Genomic DNA, 16,012 nt, shown 5'->3' with positions numbered 1-16,012 from the left:
ATTTCATGAAAATTGATAGCTCGGTAATGGCTGGGTTTAACATGTGCAGCTCAGCCAACACTGAAATGATGAAGTCTGCTTTCTGTTCTTCAGTTTTGCTAAATAATTCATACAATGAACAGACATGCGCTGACTATCAATGAATTCTGACACCTGTTCTTTTGACCATGTTAAAAGGTTTAAAGCCTGCTCACGTCACTGAGCAGTTACATTCAATATGAAACTGCAGTATTTTCTTCTCGCAGGACAGTCATTTTACAATTATTTTGTGAATAAAACGATTTTTCTACTCTGTTCTTAATCTGTTTTGTTGCTGTGAAATTACTGGGGGGGTTTTTTGAGGGGGGGGGGGGGGGGGTGTTCAAACTGCAGCAATGAGAACTAATCCTTTTACTAAGCGTCTCCCTTGTTTCTGTGCCGCAATTGACAGTTTCATGGGTTGGGCAGACAAAAGCTTTATGGAAACACGTGACTGGGTTTGGAGAAGCGATGCTTCATAAGTGAGAAGACACAGAGAACAAGGTGGAGAGACGCGGGAGGCAGCAGCGGCAGCAGCAACCTGTTTCCACAAAGGAAGAGCGCACTCCACGAGCAACAAGACACTTCTGCACACATCAAACTTCTGTTACATAGACAATTTGAAAAGCAAACTCCTGATAAAAGTGATGATTTCACTCTGATGCGCGCATGCTGTTTGTGTCTCCTTTAATGTAAGATTTGTGTTGGCTGGATGATGCGCTTCTGACTTGGATTAACGCGCGGTGATAAAGGGCGATTCTGCGCACTTGGAAAAATTATGTAAGGTAAAAGAAATACTTTTTCTCCCTTAAATATTTAAGTAGTCCTTCAATTAATTATTTTACGTGATTTGTGTTGATAACCTTCCAAGAAAATATGCATTTTATTTCACCAAAATCTAATTTACAACTGTATGGTTTATCAGCCTAAAGTGGTAAATCGAAATGATGTGACTGAAAACATCCAGTTGTTACATGTCACTGCTTGTTTTCAGTTGGAAAATACTGTTGGCTATTGTGTTTGTATTATCTGTGTGGTGTATATGGTTCTGAACCTCAAATACAAAATCCTTTGTAGTTATTTTTGTAGTTTTTTTATTTCAATATTAAGTTTTTCTTATTCTTGAAGAATGTGAGCCTAGTGATAATCATTTTATGTTATGTGGATAAGTACAGGGTGCTTAATACAGTAGCGAGTGCACCAGCTATTAAAGACACTTCATGGTTTGTGTCAGAAATTTAATAAAATGTGTCGAACAATGTATCTGAATCATACAAACTGTCAAGGGATTTCTATGTCAAATATTTCCAGTGAGAGATTGTAATTATGTGAGGGTTACTTCATGGTAATTCATTCTTCTGCATCTGAGATGTAGACTCCAATATTACTAGCTGTAAACATACCAGAAAATATTGTAAGCTCAGGAATCTGTTCAAGGCTTTTAAGATTTAAAAAATATGTCTGAAATGTTTGTCATTGAATTGTAGGTTGTCCAGGCATCTTAGACTGCAGTATTACCCTCAGATACAGCCATGAAATCTGTGCTGGATGGTGTGGCGGACACCACCTTCCGGACTATTACATCTGGTTTGCAGTATCTGGGCTCCAATGATGCCAACTATGACGACCCCATGAATGATGGTAACTTCAAGGGCACCTTCTCCATGCAGAAGCCCTTATCTGCTTTCCGCAGCAACTCTTTCCCAAATAAAGTACCCACAGACGAGGAGCTCATCCTCAAGGGCATCCCCTTCTTCCCCACCAATGCCACAGACTTGTTTGGCAACAGGAGCACACACAGAGATGAGACAAGCAATATACAATGTGGGGAGAACTTTATGGACATGGAGTGTTTCATGATCCTGACTCCCAGCCAGCAGCTGGCTGTGGCTGTGATGTCTCTGACTCTGGGTACCTTCACAGTGCTGGAGAACCTGGTGGTGCTCTGCGTCATCCTGCAGTCCCGCACCCTCCGCTGCCGGCCGTCCTACCACTTCATCGGCAGTCTCGCTGTAGCTGACCTGCTGGGCAGCGTCATCTTCGTCTACAGCTTTTTGGACTTCCATGTTTTCCACAGGAAGGACAGCCCTAATGTTTTTCTCTTCAAACTGGGTGGAGTCACAGCGTCGTTCACAGCATCAGTTGGGAGCCTTTTTCTCACTGCGATTGACCGCTACATCTCCATTCACCGACCCCTCGCCTACAGGCGCATTGTGACACGGACCAAGGCTGTCATAGCCTTCTGTATGATGTGGACCATCTCCATCATCATCGCAGTGCTACCTCTGCTGGGCTGGAACTGTAAACGTCTCAATTCTGTTTGCTCAGACATATTCCCCCTCATTGATGAGAACTACCTGATGTTCTGGATCGGTGTAACCAGCGTGCTGGTTCTTTTCATTATCTACGCCTACATATATATCCTGTGGAAAGCACACCACCATGCTGTGCGCATGCTGAGCCGCACCTCCCAGAAGAGCCTTGTTGTCTACTCAGCAGATGGAACTAAAGTGCAGACCACAAGGCCTGAGCAGACACGCATGGACATTCGTCTGGCCAAGACCCTGGTGCTTATCCTGGTGGTGCTGGTCATCTGCTGGGGTCCACTGCTCGCCATCATGGTCTATGATCTCTTCTGGAGGATGGATGATGACATCAAGACAGTATTTGCATTCTGCAGCATGCTCTGTCTGCTCAACTCCACTGTCAACCCAATCATCTACGCTTTGAGGAGCAAGGACTTGCGGCACGCCTTCCTCAGCTCCTGCAACGCCTGCAGGGGCAGTGCCCAACAGCTGGACAATAGCCTCGAGTCAGACTGCCAGAACAGAAATGCCAACATTTCTGCCAACAGGGCTGCAGAGAGCTGCGTAAAGACCACTGTGAAAATAGCCAAAGTAACAATGTCTGTGTCAACTGAAACCTCTGCAGAGGCTGTCTAATTGGCCATCACAGGGAACATGTATAAATGTCATCCTCCCCAAACAATGCCATTCCACACAAAAAAAAGCAGAGGTTAGGCATTCCAGAGAAGTCCTGTCCTGAAAGTGTTGACTTACATCCTCACATAGACGCTTTAGTAGTTCCATAATTTTATGTTTGTGAATGAGTACATAGTGTGCCAAAGTGCCAAATGGTATTGATAGATCATAGAAAGGACTCACAATGGGAAAGAATCATGGAAGTCTGTCAGAAGTCTGCTGTTTACCACAGACTTCATGATATCCAATTAGCAAAAGGCATATTATATTTTTGTACTGTGAATTCAGGTTTTGAAAACAATATTTCATCATTTATGGGATAAGGGGCTACTGACATTTTTAAGTAGAGATGTTTTACAGTGTCATTTAGAATTTAACACGTGTCTTGCACAAGTCATTGCATATTACAAATATGACATTGGATATAACAAATCATTGCACCGGGACTTTCTACAGGCCTCATGTTCCATATAAACATTTCTATCAGTAAACGGGAAAAAAAGTTAAATTAACTTTGATTGTTTTTTCCAAAATTGCTGTTAAACGTATAACTTTTGTATGTTGTGTGACAACACTCAGTGAGTGGCAACCGTGTGGAAAGATTTTTGACAGAGTCATGTCACAGGTCGAGTAAAAAAAAAAACAACATGATACTAATAAAAAAATAAACTCATCAAGCTAAACAGGCTCATAGCTTTTGAGTATGAGGAACCTGAAATGGCATTTTCTGTGGCAAAGTAGTTTCTTTGCTCGCTAGCTGTTACATCTGCTGGGTGACGTCTTTATTCAATTATATATCTAACAACTGTACAGTGTTTTCTTGCAAAATAAAGTGTTCAAACCGAGTCATTAAGCTATACAGCCATGACAATATAAACACCAAGCTTTTGGTCGAAGCTTAAACAGATTAAAACTGATTTAGGAAGCAGTGTGCTGGTCACTACTGTGAGAAACTAGCTGCTTTTCATCAGATGTATGATTTGCTGGATTCAACTTCATATGTGTGTGAAAACTTGTGACTATGTGATCTGTTTCCAACCCCAAAGCCTTCTGAACATTGCAGTGAATTGTTTTAGTGCTACTGTTGCAGCGGGGCATCATTTTGGAAGACAAAAAGGAACCCATGCACGGGGCTTTTGAAGTAGTTTTGGAGTAACTAAATGAAAATGTGTCTGCTGTTAAATTTTACTTCTCAAAACAAAGAAACAAAGGTCTTTTCATTAGCTCGTGAGTGAATGGATGTTTGTGTGTAGGAATTATGTGGAGCTGGCAACTGACCTTACAAAAGATGTTGAGAAGATGTGATCTTTCTAATAGATGATGTCGTACTTTTATTCTAGAAATCTCACAGCAGAATTGTTCTGTAGACATTTATCTTGGTGTGACGTTATCCAGACAGCTGTTTATCAGTATATTTTGCTGCCTCTTGTAATTTTCAGTATTGAAGATCAAAATGTCAACTGTCAAGTGGCTTCTGTACTTTGGTGGCATAATTAGGAATATATGGCTTAAAAATCACAAACAGTCATGTGTTTCTAGTATTGGTGTTTTCAAACATTTGAATAAAGTTGCAGCTGGTGTCATTTTGCTTGCAGTTGTTTGAATGGTTGGTTGATGGTGGGAAACATGATGTCACAACACACTGGGCTTCACCCTTCTAATGATCACTGACTCTATTGGAGTATTAATACTGTCACAGGAAGCCAAGCTCTAAGTAAAAGGTAACTCAAAGTTATCTGTGATATTTTACTGCCCTCTTGTGGAGGATCAAAGACTGACAATAATAGCAGCCCTTCTGAGCAGCCTCTCAATGTGTGGATTGTTTAATTGGTGAGGTTACTTCTTGCCATCACAAAAGTGACAAATTACTAGTAAACAGCTGCAACAGCTTTCTCTGACAGCAACATCTGCTTTTTTTTCTTAGAGCAACTGATACGTTGCAACATCTGTTCATGCAGATGAGAAGGTTTTTGTTAATTTTTCTACAAAGTGCAAAGGCAAGTTTTCTGTAACATCTGTGCAGAGTTGACATAAGGCTTCAGTACACATAAAGAAACAAAGAAACAAACAAGGCATATACAAGGCCTCTGACAAAATAAGTCAATTAAATCCAAAGCTTTTAAAAATTCATTTTAAGTCTGAGATATGGCAAGGTTTAAGTTCACAAATGTGATTCGCTTTTTTCCTGTCTTATATGGTGGTATAAACTTAATATACCCAACAATCAAGTAAGAAAATATTTCATAGATAACTACAGCCCATAACACTTAGCCTGAGCTATAACCTCAGAATTTCCTATTGCTTATATCATCCAGTAGGTGTGATCACATTTGCAGCTGTACAATGGAAGTTTAATTACACAAGATGTATAATTAAATTCTGCATTTGAACATATGTGGCCTTTCCTACTCAGGAACAAGTTTTGAAATATGTGTCTAACACATCCTCTTGTACAATTTGCAAGAAGAAGTTTACAGAAGTGGTTAAAAAAGATGGGAAATGTCTCAAGCCTTTGGCTATGCATGCAATGATAGGACTGTGCTCTTGAGAAACTATGAAGCAACAAGCCAGATTAATTGTGTGAGCTATAAGCTTTGAAATGAGTGCTTAGTTATCTATGAATTCAGAAATCTGTTAAGACATACATCTAAATACAAATTTTCATCCCACTTTATATATACATGTTGTATGACTAAATTATTCTTAAAATCTTGAAAGGACATGAAAGAATATAACATTTTAAATGCCTAACCACATACTCACCTCAGCTATTTTAATTGTCAGCTGGCATTACTATAACCACCTTAATGTAAGGGCATGTGTTAGCGTGAGCACTTAATACTGTACTCATAACAACACCAACAGTGAGAAATAACATGAAATATTGTTGTGCTAAATTGATTTTCCTTTATAGCTAAATTTTGATATAAATATAATCTACATATCTGGTTATGTTAAATTGTTAATCAATACATGCTTATTTTTTATTAATATTTGAATATTACTAATCAACTCGGTTACTTTTATGATAAAATCTAGATTATTATTATCATTGTTTTTTTGTTGTTATACTTTACAGTTCATATTTCTTTAAATAATTATTCACACATATTTCCTGAAAGTGTCTTACTATTTTTTAATACATAAAACAAATTATCGTTTTTTGGTAATAATTCAAATAATATAAACATTTTTGTATCTTATCCAAAATTATGAGATGAAACTCAAAGTTTTGTCATTGGTTAAAGGAAGTTGTTTGCAAACAAAACAAATTTAAAAAACGCGACTTTTTTTGGCGTCTGGGAAATGTAGTCTTTGAGTTGTAAAAAATAATGGATATCGTTGACGTTTAAAACTACAATTACCAGTGTGAGACGGTTTTGTTGCGCATGCTCGTAATCAGCCAAATATAATAGAAAGAAAAAGGAAGCTTGATAAGACCGTTGCTGTCGTTGCTCCCGACTTGTGTGATCAAATCTGTGATCATCTGATTTTGTAATAATTTTTTTCCAGGGTTTTTTTATCCAGATTATTTAGTCATATAGTCGGCTACGTGCATTTTTAAAGATTTCTGGAAAGAAGACATACAGAAGTGCATATTCGTGTCCAGCCCGGAATAGCTGCTCCCGTTCGACCTAGCTAACGATAGTTAGCATTAGCAGCACCGGGGCCCTAGCAAGCAACTTCCTCAGACTGTACGGAATTTAGGGCTTCTTGGTTAACACATTTTGGAGATATCAAAGCACAATGGCATGTGGGGCTACTCTGAAACGGAATCTGGACTTCGATCCGTTAATGAGCCAGGCTTCACCTAAAAGGAGGAGGTGTGCCCCGGTCATGTCGCCGGTATCTTCGCCGCAGAAATATCTGCGTATGGAGCCCTCGCCTTTCGGGGAGGTATCGTCCAGACTCACCACAGGTAGGAAAATGCGTCCGAATTTGACATTTCTATGTAATCCTGAATTTAGTGTGTTTAAACTACTCCTTAACTGTTTATTGGACTGCGTTAGCATTTCCTCATTGGTGCCATTTAAAGGAGGTGTGGTTTACACGATGGATATTTTACGCTATTTTTGGAGTTAAATGATTGTTTTTGTTCCTGTTGCCTATTGAGAAACTCATATTGTGAACTCTGCCTATGCGTTGTATATTAAGAGACAGTTTTAATGAGTGGCACTGTGGGGCCTGGGTTTGTAACAGGATACTATGTTTTTATTAAGGTTGCCAGAGTAATTGGCAGCTTGCAGTAGAACAATAATCCTGCATTCATCACAAAATACACCAAACCTGATAAAAGCTACGAATGCTGCTGCTTTGTCTTTTCTCTTTACGTTTGAAGAAGTCAGTTCATGCATGCAAAACATGTATTTCTGTCCATTGCAGAACAAATTTTCCACAACATAAAACAGGAGTACAAGCGCCTGCAGAAGCGTCGCCACCTGGACAGTGCTTTCCAACAGGCAGATGGCTGCTGTCCTCTGGATCTGCAGAACATTCAGGGTGGATCTCCCCTACCAGGTAGCTTTATCGTTGTATATCCAAACTACACCAGATTATTTAAAACTATACTCTATGACAGTTTTAACAAACGTCTGATGGCTTGTGTTAGGTTGTATGACACTGCCCCCTTTTTTCAGCCATTCTGCCTTGGTGGATGTTTTGGTTTAGCACAACTAGTGGTTGATGTTTTTATCCATGAATTGCCTTGAGAAACCTTCCCTAAAGAGGACAAGCAAATGGAAAGCCTTTCACCTCTCCTAAAATGGAGTTACATGCTGTGCTATATTGACTTATCTTGACAGGTTCGTCTTCGGGTGCCTCATCTCCCAGCAGGAAAGAACAGCCATTATTTTCCCTCAGGCAGGTTGGGATGATCTGTGAGAGACTACTGAAGGAGCGAGAGGACAAAATCCGCGAGGAGTATGACGAGATACTTACGACAAAGCTCGCCGGTAAGACTTGGAATTTGACACGTCGTGGAAATGTAGCTGTGTGTTATCCATGCAGAGTGATTTATTTATTTCTTTTTAAAACTTTCACAGAGCAATATGATGCGTTTGTCAAGTTCACACATGACCAGCTGATGCGAAGGTTCGGAGAGCAGCCAGCTAGTTGTGAGTATATTCATACCATACTTGTTTGACTTTGGCACATTTGCCGATTTTAAATGTGTAAATAAAGATTAGCGTCCACTTTTAATTAGTCAGAGAGCATGGAGCTTAACGTTTCACAGAATGAAATGTTTAGTAAAACTAAATTATTATGCCTCATTATGCCAGCCTCCTGACATAATGAGTCAATACTCATCTCAATGAGGCAATTAGTTTATCTCTAAATGGGACATTGTTTGCTTTTTCGACTGATTTCTCTTTACCTCAAATAAAGTTACAGAAACGTTGTATAAGTTGGTTTCAGTGGTGAGATACTGCAGCAGTTACATTAAACATATTCACACCTTTACACGCCTTTATGGGCAGATGGTGCACCATCAGATTGTTATCCTCTCACAGAGTGAGGGGTTGTCTCAGCAGAGAAACAGAGTACCACACACTTGAAGTGAGTCAAAAGATGTGATTGAGAGGAATTACTTTGGTGTCAGTCTATTCAATTTGGAATATTCTGCTTGGTATGTCTTCAGAGATCAGTGGGCCCAGATGTTTTTCTACATGAGGAATTAACAAAGTACAAGATGCTTTATTAGTTACAATAAGAGATAGTTTTTACATTTCTTAGTTAAAGTTTTGTGCATTACTTATGCTTCAGTGAGAGCCGTCCACCTACTTTTGCCATTTTTATTAAGTGTGTTAATGATATTCTTTCATTGTGTCCTCACAGATGTTTCCTGAGTGCAGCTTTGTGATTTTTTTTTTTTTTTTTGGAGGCGGGCGGGGGGGATACTTTTTGCTGCAATCTAATCCAGGGACTCAGTGGGTCCGATTGGACTTTTTAACCGAGCTGTGCCATGTCACCTCTGTGTGGACTCACTGCTTCTGGCATCAACGTTAGGAGGGCTTCCTGCTGCCAACATGTTGAAGACTCTCTGAGACTCTACCAGCGGCCTCTTAACCACCCTGTTGATATTTATTTGGCTTTACTCTAATGCCTTCATAAAAGGCCGACAGCCACCACACATTTGGCCTTTGTTTTAATTTAGTTGTTCCACTGAGGATGTTAGTTATGCAGCTTTTCTGTATGTACTTTTTGAAAAAGGGATTGGACATTGACGATTGAATGAAGGCAGCTTTCAGACTGGACTCCAGGAACAGTTGTCTTGGCTTTTTTTCAGCATTGTATAAATTGTACCAGTGATTACTGCTTTTACATTTGTACATTTGTATACACTGTATTTTTTCTCTTTTTGTTTTGTTTTTATAGGTTTATTTTAGTTCACTGTATTAAAATGTTACTTTGTTAATGACTTTGGTTTGCAATAGGTTTAAAGGGGCTTTGATTTGAAGTAAAAGTAAAGAAAATAAACTCTTTACACAAATGTCTGTTTGGGTTTGCTGTGATTTTTCAATAAAGTGGGATTTTGGAATTGAATCAGCTAATGAATAGTTACTTCTATTTGTCTGTCTATATTATATAAAATCAACAAACTCAATTTAGCTGTATTTATTTATCATAATTATTTAAATCTGAAAATATCAAGCATTTATAATGGCCAACTAGTTTATTCTTGTGTGCGGCCCATCTCTTATAGAGATAACGAATTTATTGACACTTTGTATAAAAAAAATTACCTCGTAAAATCAAGCTTTTTGTTAATTTGTTTTTGCAGTTTTTACTTTAATGTGTTCTTAAACAACAGGTTTCGAGGTCCGCACAATAAAAAACACTCACTTCGGGAGGAGCGGAGAGAAATCGAACAAACCTTTTTTTGAATGGCTGACGCTGTTCGGGAGCGAAGCAGGTGATTGGACAAACGATGCGGAAGCAGTCGTGCAGCAACTATGTCAATGTGAAACGGGTCGTGGAAGATTTGTCTTCTTTTTTAACGAAGTTTTAGCGTTAAAATCCGTTGGTGTGTTTAAGAAGGATGTCGTGTTTCTTTAGAAAAAGTATTGCTGCGAAGGTAAAGAAGCTGAAAGTCCCGACAGTTAGACACCGCTGTGCTAAAGCTAACGTGTTGTTACTAGAAACATGGACTCACTGGAGGCACAGCTACGATCTTTAACATGTTTTGCTGTTTTTCTTTAATGTGTAGTTGGGGAGGACGCTACAGCAGCCTGAAGATGTGTTTATACCAGCTCTGACTGCAGTCAACGTTAGGAAGAAGCAGTTAAGTCTGATTATGCTGTTCGCAACGATGACATGCATGTTCTGTCACTGACATCATGAAGGTTTCTGATCTTGTACTCCTCAGGCAGGCTGCTGACTTCAAACTGTCACTCAGCGCGTTACGAATCATGGAGATTTTACCATCAAGTGGAGACATTCAGTTGCAGACAGAAACCTTGGCCTCTCAGGTCAGATTCATCATGCAAACGATATGGACACAGACCTGAAGAGCAGATGTAAAATGCATGCAAATCATTGTTTTGTTTTTTTTTCTCACAACCTGTAAACACAGCTTGGGTTAACGGATTAATTGTGTTCAAATGGAAAAAAATCACCTTATTTGTAAAAAATAAAATAAATATTTGGAAAATGACCATGAAAAAAGGTAATATTGCTACGAAGGCACACAAACTTCCTATTGAAAGCTGCAACTTGACCGAACTGTCACTGACATGGACAATGACCATGAAGAGATACCAAAATGGCACAAAGGGAAGTGGTATGGCCATGGGATGATGCATTCTGACTAAATGGAGATACAAAAACCACCAAGAGACCCAAAGCACATTTAAGTTGCCACAGGTTGTCTTTGATATTTCATAATTCATCAAAGGCCAAACTGTGACTACATCCATCACCTGTGAGGTAAATTTAGTTGTTTTGACAGGCTAAATTCCCCAAAATATTCATGTTGCAACAAAAAAAGAGTGGCAGATTCTCACTGGGTAGCTGGAAACACAAGTTTTATGAAGGTTACTGCTCCCATATCGTGGTTATGGGGTGTACTTTGTTGATGTTTGAAGTGCTCACATGGCTCGTTCGTCAATATTAGAGGAAGCATGGCGCCTAACGTGTAAACCACGCTGTGTTTTTCAGTTGAAGCAGGACAGTGTGGTGGAGGACATCTCTGCTGGACGTGGAGTGATCAACTTTAAAGTCAATCGCAGGCTTCTCGCCGAGGTTTGTTTGTGCAGACACTCGGCCCACAGTGACGGGAAGAAGTCTCCACTGCTTCTTCTGTGATGATCATCTTTCTTCTCTGGTTGTTCCAGAAATTGTTGGAGCCATTTGGAAAAGGGGGCGGTGACACGTTTGGATTGGATAGTGAACTTTTTAATTCTCTGAAGAGGGGAACAACGTTGGTGGAGTATAGGTGGGTTTGATTATATGTGTGTTTTATTTTTTTATGTAATACTGCATAAATCTTCAGTATTATGAGTTCATGTGTCGGTATGTTGCAGCTCGCCAAACATCGCCAAAAAATTCCACGCCGGACACTTGCGCTCTACAATTATCGGTGAGTTGGCGAAGCCTGTGGCAAAGAAAATAAATAGATTAACAAGCATGTGAGCTGCGCTGTCTGCAAAAGACTGAACGATTAAAATCTGGCCTGCGCAGTATATCAAGCACCCATCTGTGGCAACAAGTTTCATTGTTCTCAAATAAATGAGAGATATTCAAAAATAATTGGCAGTTCTGTAAGGTGGAAAAACTAGAAGAAATGTTTTCTGTTTTAATCTTTGAAAATCAATTGAAAGCTTTACAGTGAAGTTTAGTTTTGCTCCGTCTCCATCTCCAGGTAACTTCATTGCTAACCTGAAACAGTCCCTTGGAAACGATGTTATTCGAATGAACTACCTTGGAGACTGGGGCATGCAGTTCGGTAAGAAAGCTGTGCAACATATGCTGCTGAGGTGTCCACTATGCGTGACTTGAACTGACAAAATCAGTAACCTACGTTGAATTTCAGGTTTGCTGGGAGCTGGGTTTGGCCAATTCGGATGTGTGGAAAAATTAAAAGAAAATCCATTACAGCATTTGTTTGAGGTGATGTTTCATTTTGGAGAAAGAGTCTGTTGTTTGCTCTCATCTTCTGGTGATTTGAGTATTTCTGTTTTCTAAATGCTGATAGAAAATAAATGCTGACTTTTCTCTAACAGTGCTGAGGGTTAGCAGTTTAGCGTCGTGTTTTGGTCTTGCAGGTTTATGTTCGAGTGAACAAGGAAGCAGAGCACAATGAGGACACAAAGCAGGCTGCAAGAGACTTCTTTAGACAGCTGGAGCAGCATGAGAGCCAGGCTGTGTCGTTATGGCAACAGTTCAGAGAGATCACGGTCAAGGAATACCGGCATATTTACGAGGTGCGGCCTCCCAGACGGTCAGGAAATCTGTGACATACAGGCTTGTGAATTATGACAATATGCTGTGGTAATGTGTGACGGAGATACTTTTCAAATCTTTCCAGCGGTTAGGGGTCCACTTTGACGTTTACAGCGGGGAGTCCTTTCACCAAGATCAAGCTCAGGAGGTGGTGCGGCAGCTGCAGAGCCGAGGACTGTTGAAAACCTCAGAGTATGTAACTGCTGTGATAAATAAACACGTGTAGGACAGAAGAACACTTGCATGCACCAGGATTAGATTACATTGCATGTAGACAGGTTTGAACTGTGATGACGTTTGTATGCACACCATGGATCTGAATGTCTGTAAAAGTGACTCAGTTCATTGTTATTAAATCAGTCTGCATATAAGCAATGGACAAACCCACTGTGATGTCACACACCGGTTTGTCTCAAACAGGGGAAAAAACACCAGTCTTTGAGGTCAAGTTCACTTAAGTATGGGATATTTTACAGTAGAGCCACATCAATAAGGAATCTGTTGATTCTGTATTTACTGAGAAAAGTTCTTTTCTTGTAAGGGAGTCTTTAAGAGCCAGTGCTTTGTGGACACTGCTAGTACTTCGCTTTAAGGGACTTTCTACAGTGACAACATGCAGTCTTTTCATTTTATACATTGTTGAAAAATGCTGATTATAGCCCCTTAAATATGAGATACACCTATAACTATATATAAGATTATGATCGTTAAGTCTTAAGTGCAGAGTTCAATAAAAATGGTGAGGAAATAACAGATATTTATGTTAATCCATAAAGTCAGAGATAAAGTTGTCCTTGCAGCTCAATAACCCAAAAGCCAGCCTGAGTCCACATCTGCTGTGGGGTTCTGTTTGCTTTGTGTTGACAGGAAAGGGACCGGAGTTGTTGATCTCTCCCCTGATGGAGACATGAGCAGCGTCTGTACGTTACTCCGCAGTGACGGCACAACTCTCTACATCACCAGGTCGGGGCGCACAGAAGTTACAGTCGGCACCAAATATTGTTCAAAGGATCAGTATTTATGTCTTCAGCGTGTTTATGCTGTTCTCCCTCTGACGTCACTTTGTCTCATCGAGGCAGCGGCAACTTATTTAGCATTTTCTGTCTCAGGGACATCGCGGCAGCTATCGACCGGAAGGAGAAATACTGTTTTGACGAGATGATTTATGTGGTAAGGACACTTTTTTTTTTATTGGCCTATTTTACAGTCACACTTCTGTAATTAACTTTATGGCGGCTCCATACAAAGAGTTGATAATGGAAGCAGTTTCATGTGTCTTGTTGACAGTTTTCATCTCATTTATTATAATTTTCTGTTCTTTTCTATATTAAACTTTTCAAATCTTTGGTTTCTTCCTTTTGTTCACAGTTGTTGGGTTTGTTAGTCAGTGTTGAACTGGTGATTCAGACCTTTATGAACTTGTTCTTCTACTTTTTTCAGACCGACAAAAGTCAAGAGCATCACTTCTCTCAGTTGTTCCAGATCCTGCTCTCGATGGGACATTCTTGGTCTGATGGGTAACCAGAATTATATCTTGTTGATCGACAAATCTGCAAACCTGAAAAACCGGTTTAATCAAGTGTATCGGTGTCAGTATTTGAATAGAACTACTGTTTGCAGGTGTCGCCATGTGTCCTTTGGTCTGGTTCAGGGCATGAAGACCAGGATTGGTGAGGTGGTGTTTCTGGAGGACGTGCTGGACGAAGCTCGGGCGAGGATGCTCCACAACATGAGCCAGTCAAACAGTAAAACTTTCATTCAGCACACGCACGCATTTGCGTGTTTTACTAATGCTAAAATTTACCTACATAAAACCTTATTTACCTTAAAAAAATGAAAGTATCAGTGCCGACAGTCCTGTTTGTTATCTATTTATCAAGAAGTGCCACATTTCATCCTAATGTAAGGTGACTGCATTTCATAACATGCTGCAATTATTCCAGAGCAGCGTGAGAAGAGTTGTACTAAGAAGTTACTTAGTACACAAAGTTACTGACTCCTGGAAGAACTTTGTTTGCCGTCTCTTGTTTAGTTAATTAGCAGCAGCATCCTGTTAGCAAGCGACGACTCTGGGTGCTTTGCGGCTCGCTGTCTAAATGTTGACAAAAGCGACACTTCTTTGATGCATATTTGTTGGTTGGGATCATTTTGGGCTTGACACATTAGAAATTCCTTTATCAAAACCACTGTGGTTACCACAGGAGCAGAAACAAATGAGGGAATCACTCATCTCATTCACTTTTTGATGAGAAAATGAGCGCAAGAAGACAAGAGAAAACTACACGTTGTGGGTGTAATGGACCTGTATTTGGACACTGAAGGAAACTACAATTTTTCCACAGCTACGAAGAAGTTGGAAAACCCAGAGGACACGGCAGAGAAAGTGGGAGTCAGTGCCCTAATAGTCCAGGTGAGTCCTCTTCGGTTTGGTTGGTTTTTTCTGCACATTGTCGGTAGAATGACTTTTAATAGTGACATTGTTTCAGGACTTCAAAGGTCCCCTGCAGTCAGATTACAAGTTTGATTGGGACCGGATCCTGCAGGCTCAGGGCGACACGGGCGTCTTCCTACAGTACACACATGCTCGACTCTGCAGGTCTGTATCCATTAGTTACTAAAAAAGATTTTCTGTCAGTGCTGGTTTCAGTCAGTCTTTTTGATTGTTTGAGGTCACATTTCAGTGTCTTAAACTCAAAAGCATCACAAAACACAAAAGCAAGTCCTCTTAAAATTTCGCACTCAACTCAGCAATCAAACTTGAAACCTACCCACAAAGTATTTATAGTCTTTCAGAATGGAAAACAGGACTTGTGCACAGGTAGTTCACATGTTAACTGTAATACGGTTGCTGTAGTTTAATGCAGAGGAATGAAGGTATGGAGGCAGCTACGTTCCACCCTTCCCTCCTACTTGAGCAGACGAGCATAATCATCCTCCAGCACCTTCTCCGGTAAGCAAACTTCTTTACAGTCTGCTAGTTTTGTCAATATTTACTCCAGATTTATCAAATCTTGTGCGCTTGTCCACAGTTATGATGAGGTGTTGTATCAGTCAGCCCAGGATTTGCAACCCAAACACCTTGTCAACTTTTTACTCAAGCTGTGGTAAGGAACAGTGAGGGCTTTGTCCTCTGCTACTCAGGCTTAAAGTTGGTGTTAGTAGATGGTTTAATAACAGTTTACACTTTGTGTTCTCTGTTTTGTGCCATACAGCCACTTAATTGCTTCAGCACACAGAGAGCTGCCAGTGAAAGGAAGCCCGCAGGATGTTGCACAGGTAGAGAGCAAAGCCCTTTAATGCACTTATTTAGTTTTTTTACTTTAATTGCACCCATATTTGACATGTAGTAACAGTGAGTTGGACCTTTTACAGTGTTTCCACTAACTCAAAGGGAAATTATAGTCTTTAATGTCAGGTATGCTTGTGTTCAAATAGTACACCACTAATGAAAGTGCTCTTACAGGCAAGATTACGACTGTTTAGCGGAGCCTGTTCGGTCCTGGCCAATGGGATGAGGATCCTGGGCATCATACCGGTTAATAAAATGTAAAGATTGCTGCAATAATTTTTTA

General features: G+C 40.0%; 3 protein-coding genes across 5 annotated transcripts; all 3 read left to right on the top strand.

Moving 5' to 3' along the window:
* Positions 1-502: 502 nt before the first annotated feature.
* Positions 503-4,582, top strand: cnr1 (cannabinoid receptor 1). 2 transcript variants are annotated; one of them, XM_072362685.1, is made up of 2 exons: positions 503-798; positions 1,506-4,582. In XM_072362685.1, exon 2 carries the CDS (start codon positions 1,551-1,553, stop codon positions 2,958-2,960), a length of 1,410 nt encoding a protein of 469 aa, XP_072218786.1. In that variant the 5' UTR covers positions 503-798; positions 1,506-1,550; the 3' UTR covers positions 2,961-4,582. The 2 variants fall into 2 exon arrangements, with proteins under 2 accessions (XP_072218786.1, XP_072218785.1); XM_072362684.1 differs by having other exon boundaries at positions 503-803.
* Positions 4,583-6,414: 1,832 nt separating this feature from the next.
* On the top strand, positions 6,415-8,881 carry akirin2 (akirin 2). The gene is made up of 5 exons (XM_072362476.1): positions 6,415-6,918; positions 7,383-7,517; positions 7,802-7,951; positions 8,042-8,113; positions 8,835-8,881. Exons 1-5 carry the CDS (start codon positions 6,747-6,749, stop codon positions 8,843-8,845), a joined length of 540 nt encoding a protein of 179 aa, XP_072218577.1. The 5' UTR covers positions 6,415-6,746; the 3' UTR covers positions 8,846-8,881.
* A 1,058-nt stretch (positions 8,882-9,939) lies between these two features.
* On the top strand, positions 9,940-16,005 carry rars2 (arginyl-tRNA synthetase 2, mitochondrial). Of its 2 annotated transcripts, XM_072361720.1 has the most exons (20): positions 9,940-10,074; positions 10,207-10,280; positions 10,366-10,468; positions 11,157-11,240; positions 11,333-11,433; positions 11,522-11,577; positions 11,860-11,943; positions 12,031-12,107; positions 12,263-12,421; positions 12,526-12,632; positions 13,308-13,403; positions 13,550-13,610; positions 13,881-13,957; positions 14,061-14,185; positions 14,783-14,850; positions 14,927-15,036; positions 15,295-15,390; positions 15,470-15,544; positions 15,653-15,716; positions 15,904-16,005. In XM_072361720.1, exons 1-20 carry the CDS (start codon positions 10,039-10,041, stop codon positions 15,988-15,990), a joined length of 1,740 nt encoding a protein of 579 aa, XP_072217821.1. In that variant the 5' UTR covers positions 9,940-10,038; the 3' UTR covers positions 15,991-16,005. The 2 variants fall into 2 exon arrangements, with proteins under 2 accessions (XP_072217821.1, XP_072217822.1); XM_072361721.1 differs by lacking the exon at positions 9,940-10,074 and having other exon boundaries at positions 10,206-10,280; positions 10,370-10,468.
* Positions 16,006-16,012: the final 7 nt, after the last annotated feature.

Source organism: Leuresthes tenuis, unplaced genomic scaffold, assembly GCF_036924035.1.
Source record: "Leuresthes tenuis unplaced genomic scaffold, fLeuTen1.0.hap1 SCAF_13, whole genome shotgun sequence".
Classification (NCBI taxonomy): Eukaryota; Metazoa; Chordata; class Actinopteri; order Atheriniformes; family Atherinopsidae; genus Leuresthes; species Leuresthes tenuis.
This window is presented reverse-complemented; position numbering and strand designations above follow the sequence as displayed.

What these genes read in the sequence shown, in the direction of transcription:
- cnr1 (XM_072362685.1), top strand. Translation starts at nt 1,551, where the DNA reads ATGAAATCTGTGCTGGATGGTGTGGCGGACACCACCTTCCGGACTATT.
- akirin2 (XM_072362476.1), top strand. Translation starts at nt 6,747, where the DNA reads ATGGCATGTGGGGCTACTCTGAAACGGAATCTGGACTTCGATCCGTTA. An exon ending in ATCGTCCAGACTCACCACAG is followed by an intron (nt 6,919 to 7,382) that starts GTAGGAAAATGC and finishes TGTCCATTGCAG; the next exon opens with AACAAATTTTCCACAACATA. An exon ending in ACTTACGACAAAGCTCGCCG is followed by an intron (nt 7,952 to 8,041) that starts GTAAGACTTGGA and finishes AAACTTTCACAG; the next exon opens with AGCAATATGATGCGTTTGTC.
- rars2 (XM_072361720.1), top strand. Translation starts at nt 10,039, where the DNA reads ATGTCGTGTTTCTTTAGAAAAAGTATTGCTGCGAAG. An exon ending in ACAACTCTCTACATCACCAG is followed by an intron (nt 13,404 to 13,549) that starts GTCGGGGCGCAC and finishes TTTCTGTCTCAG; the next exon opens with GGACATCGCGGCAGCTATCG. An exon ending in ATCCTCCAGCACCTTCTCCG is followed by an intron (nt 15,391 to 15,469) that starts GTAAGCAAACTT and finishes GCTTGTCCACAG; the next exon opens with TTATGATGAGGTGTTGTATC.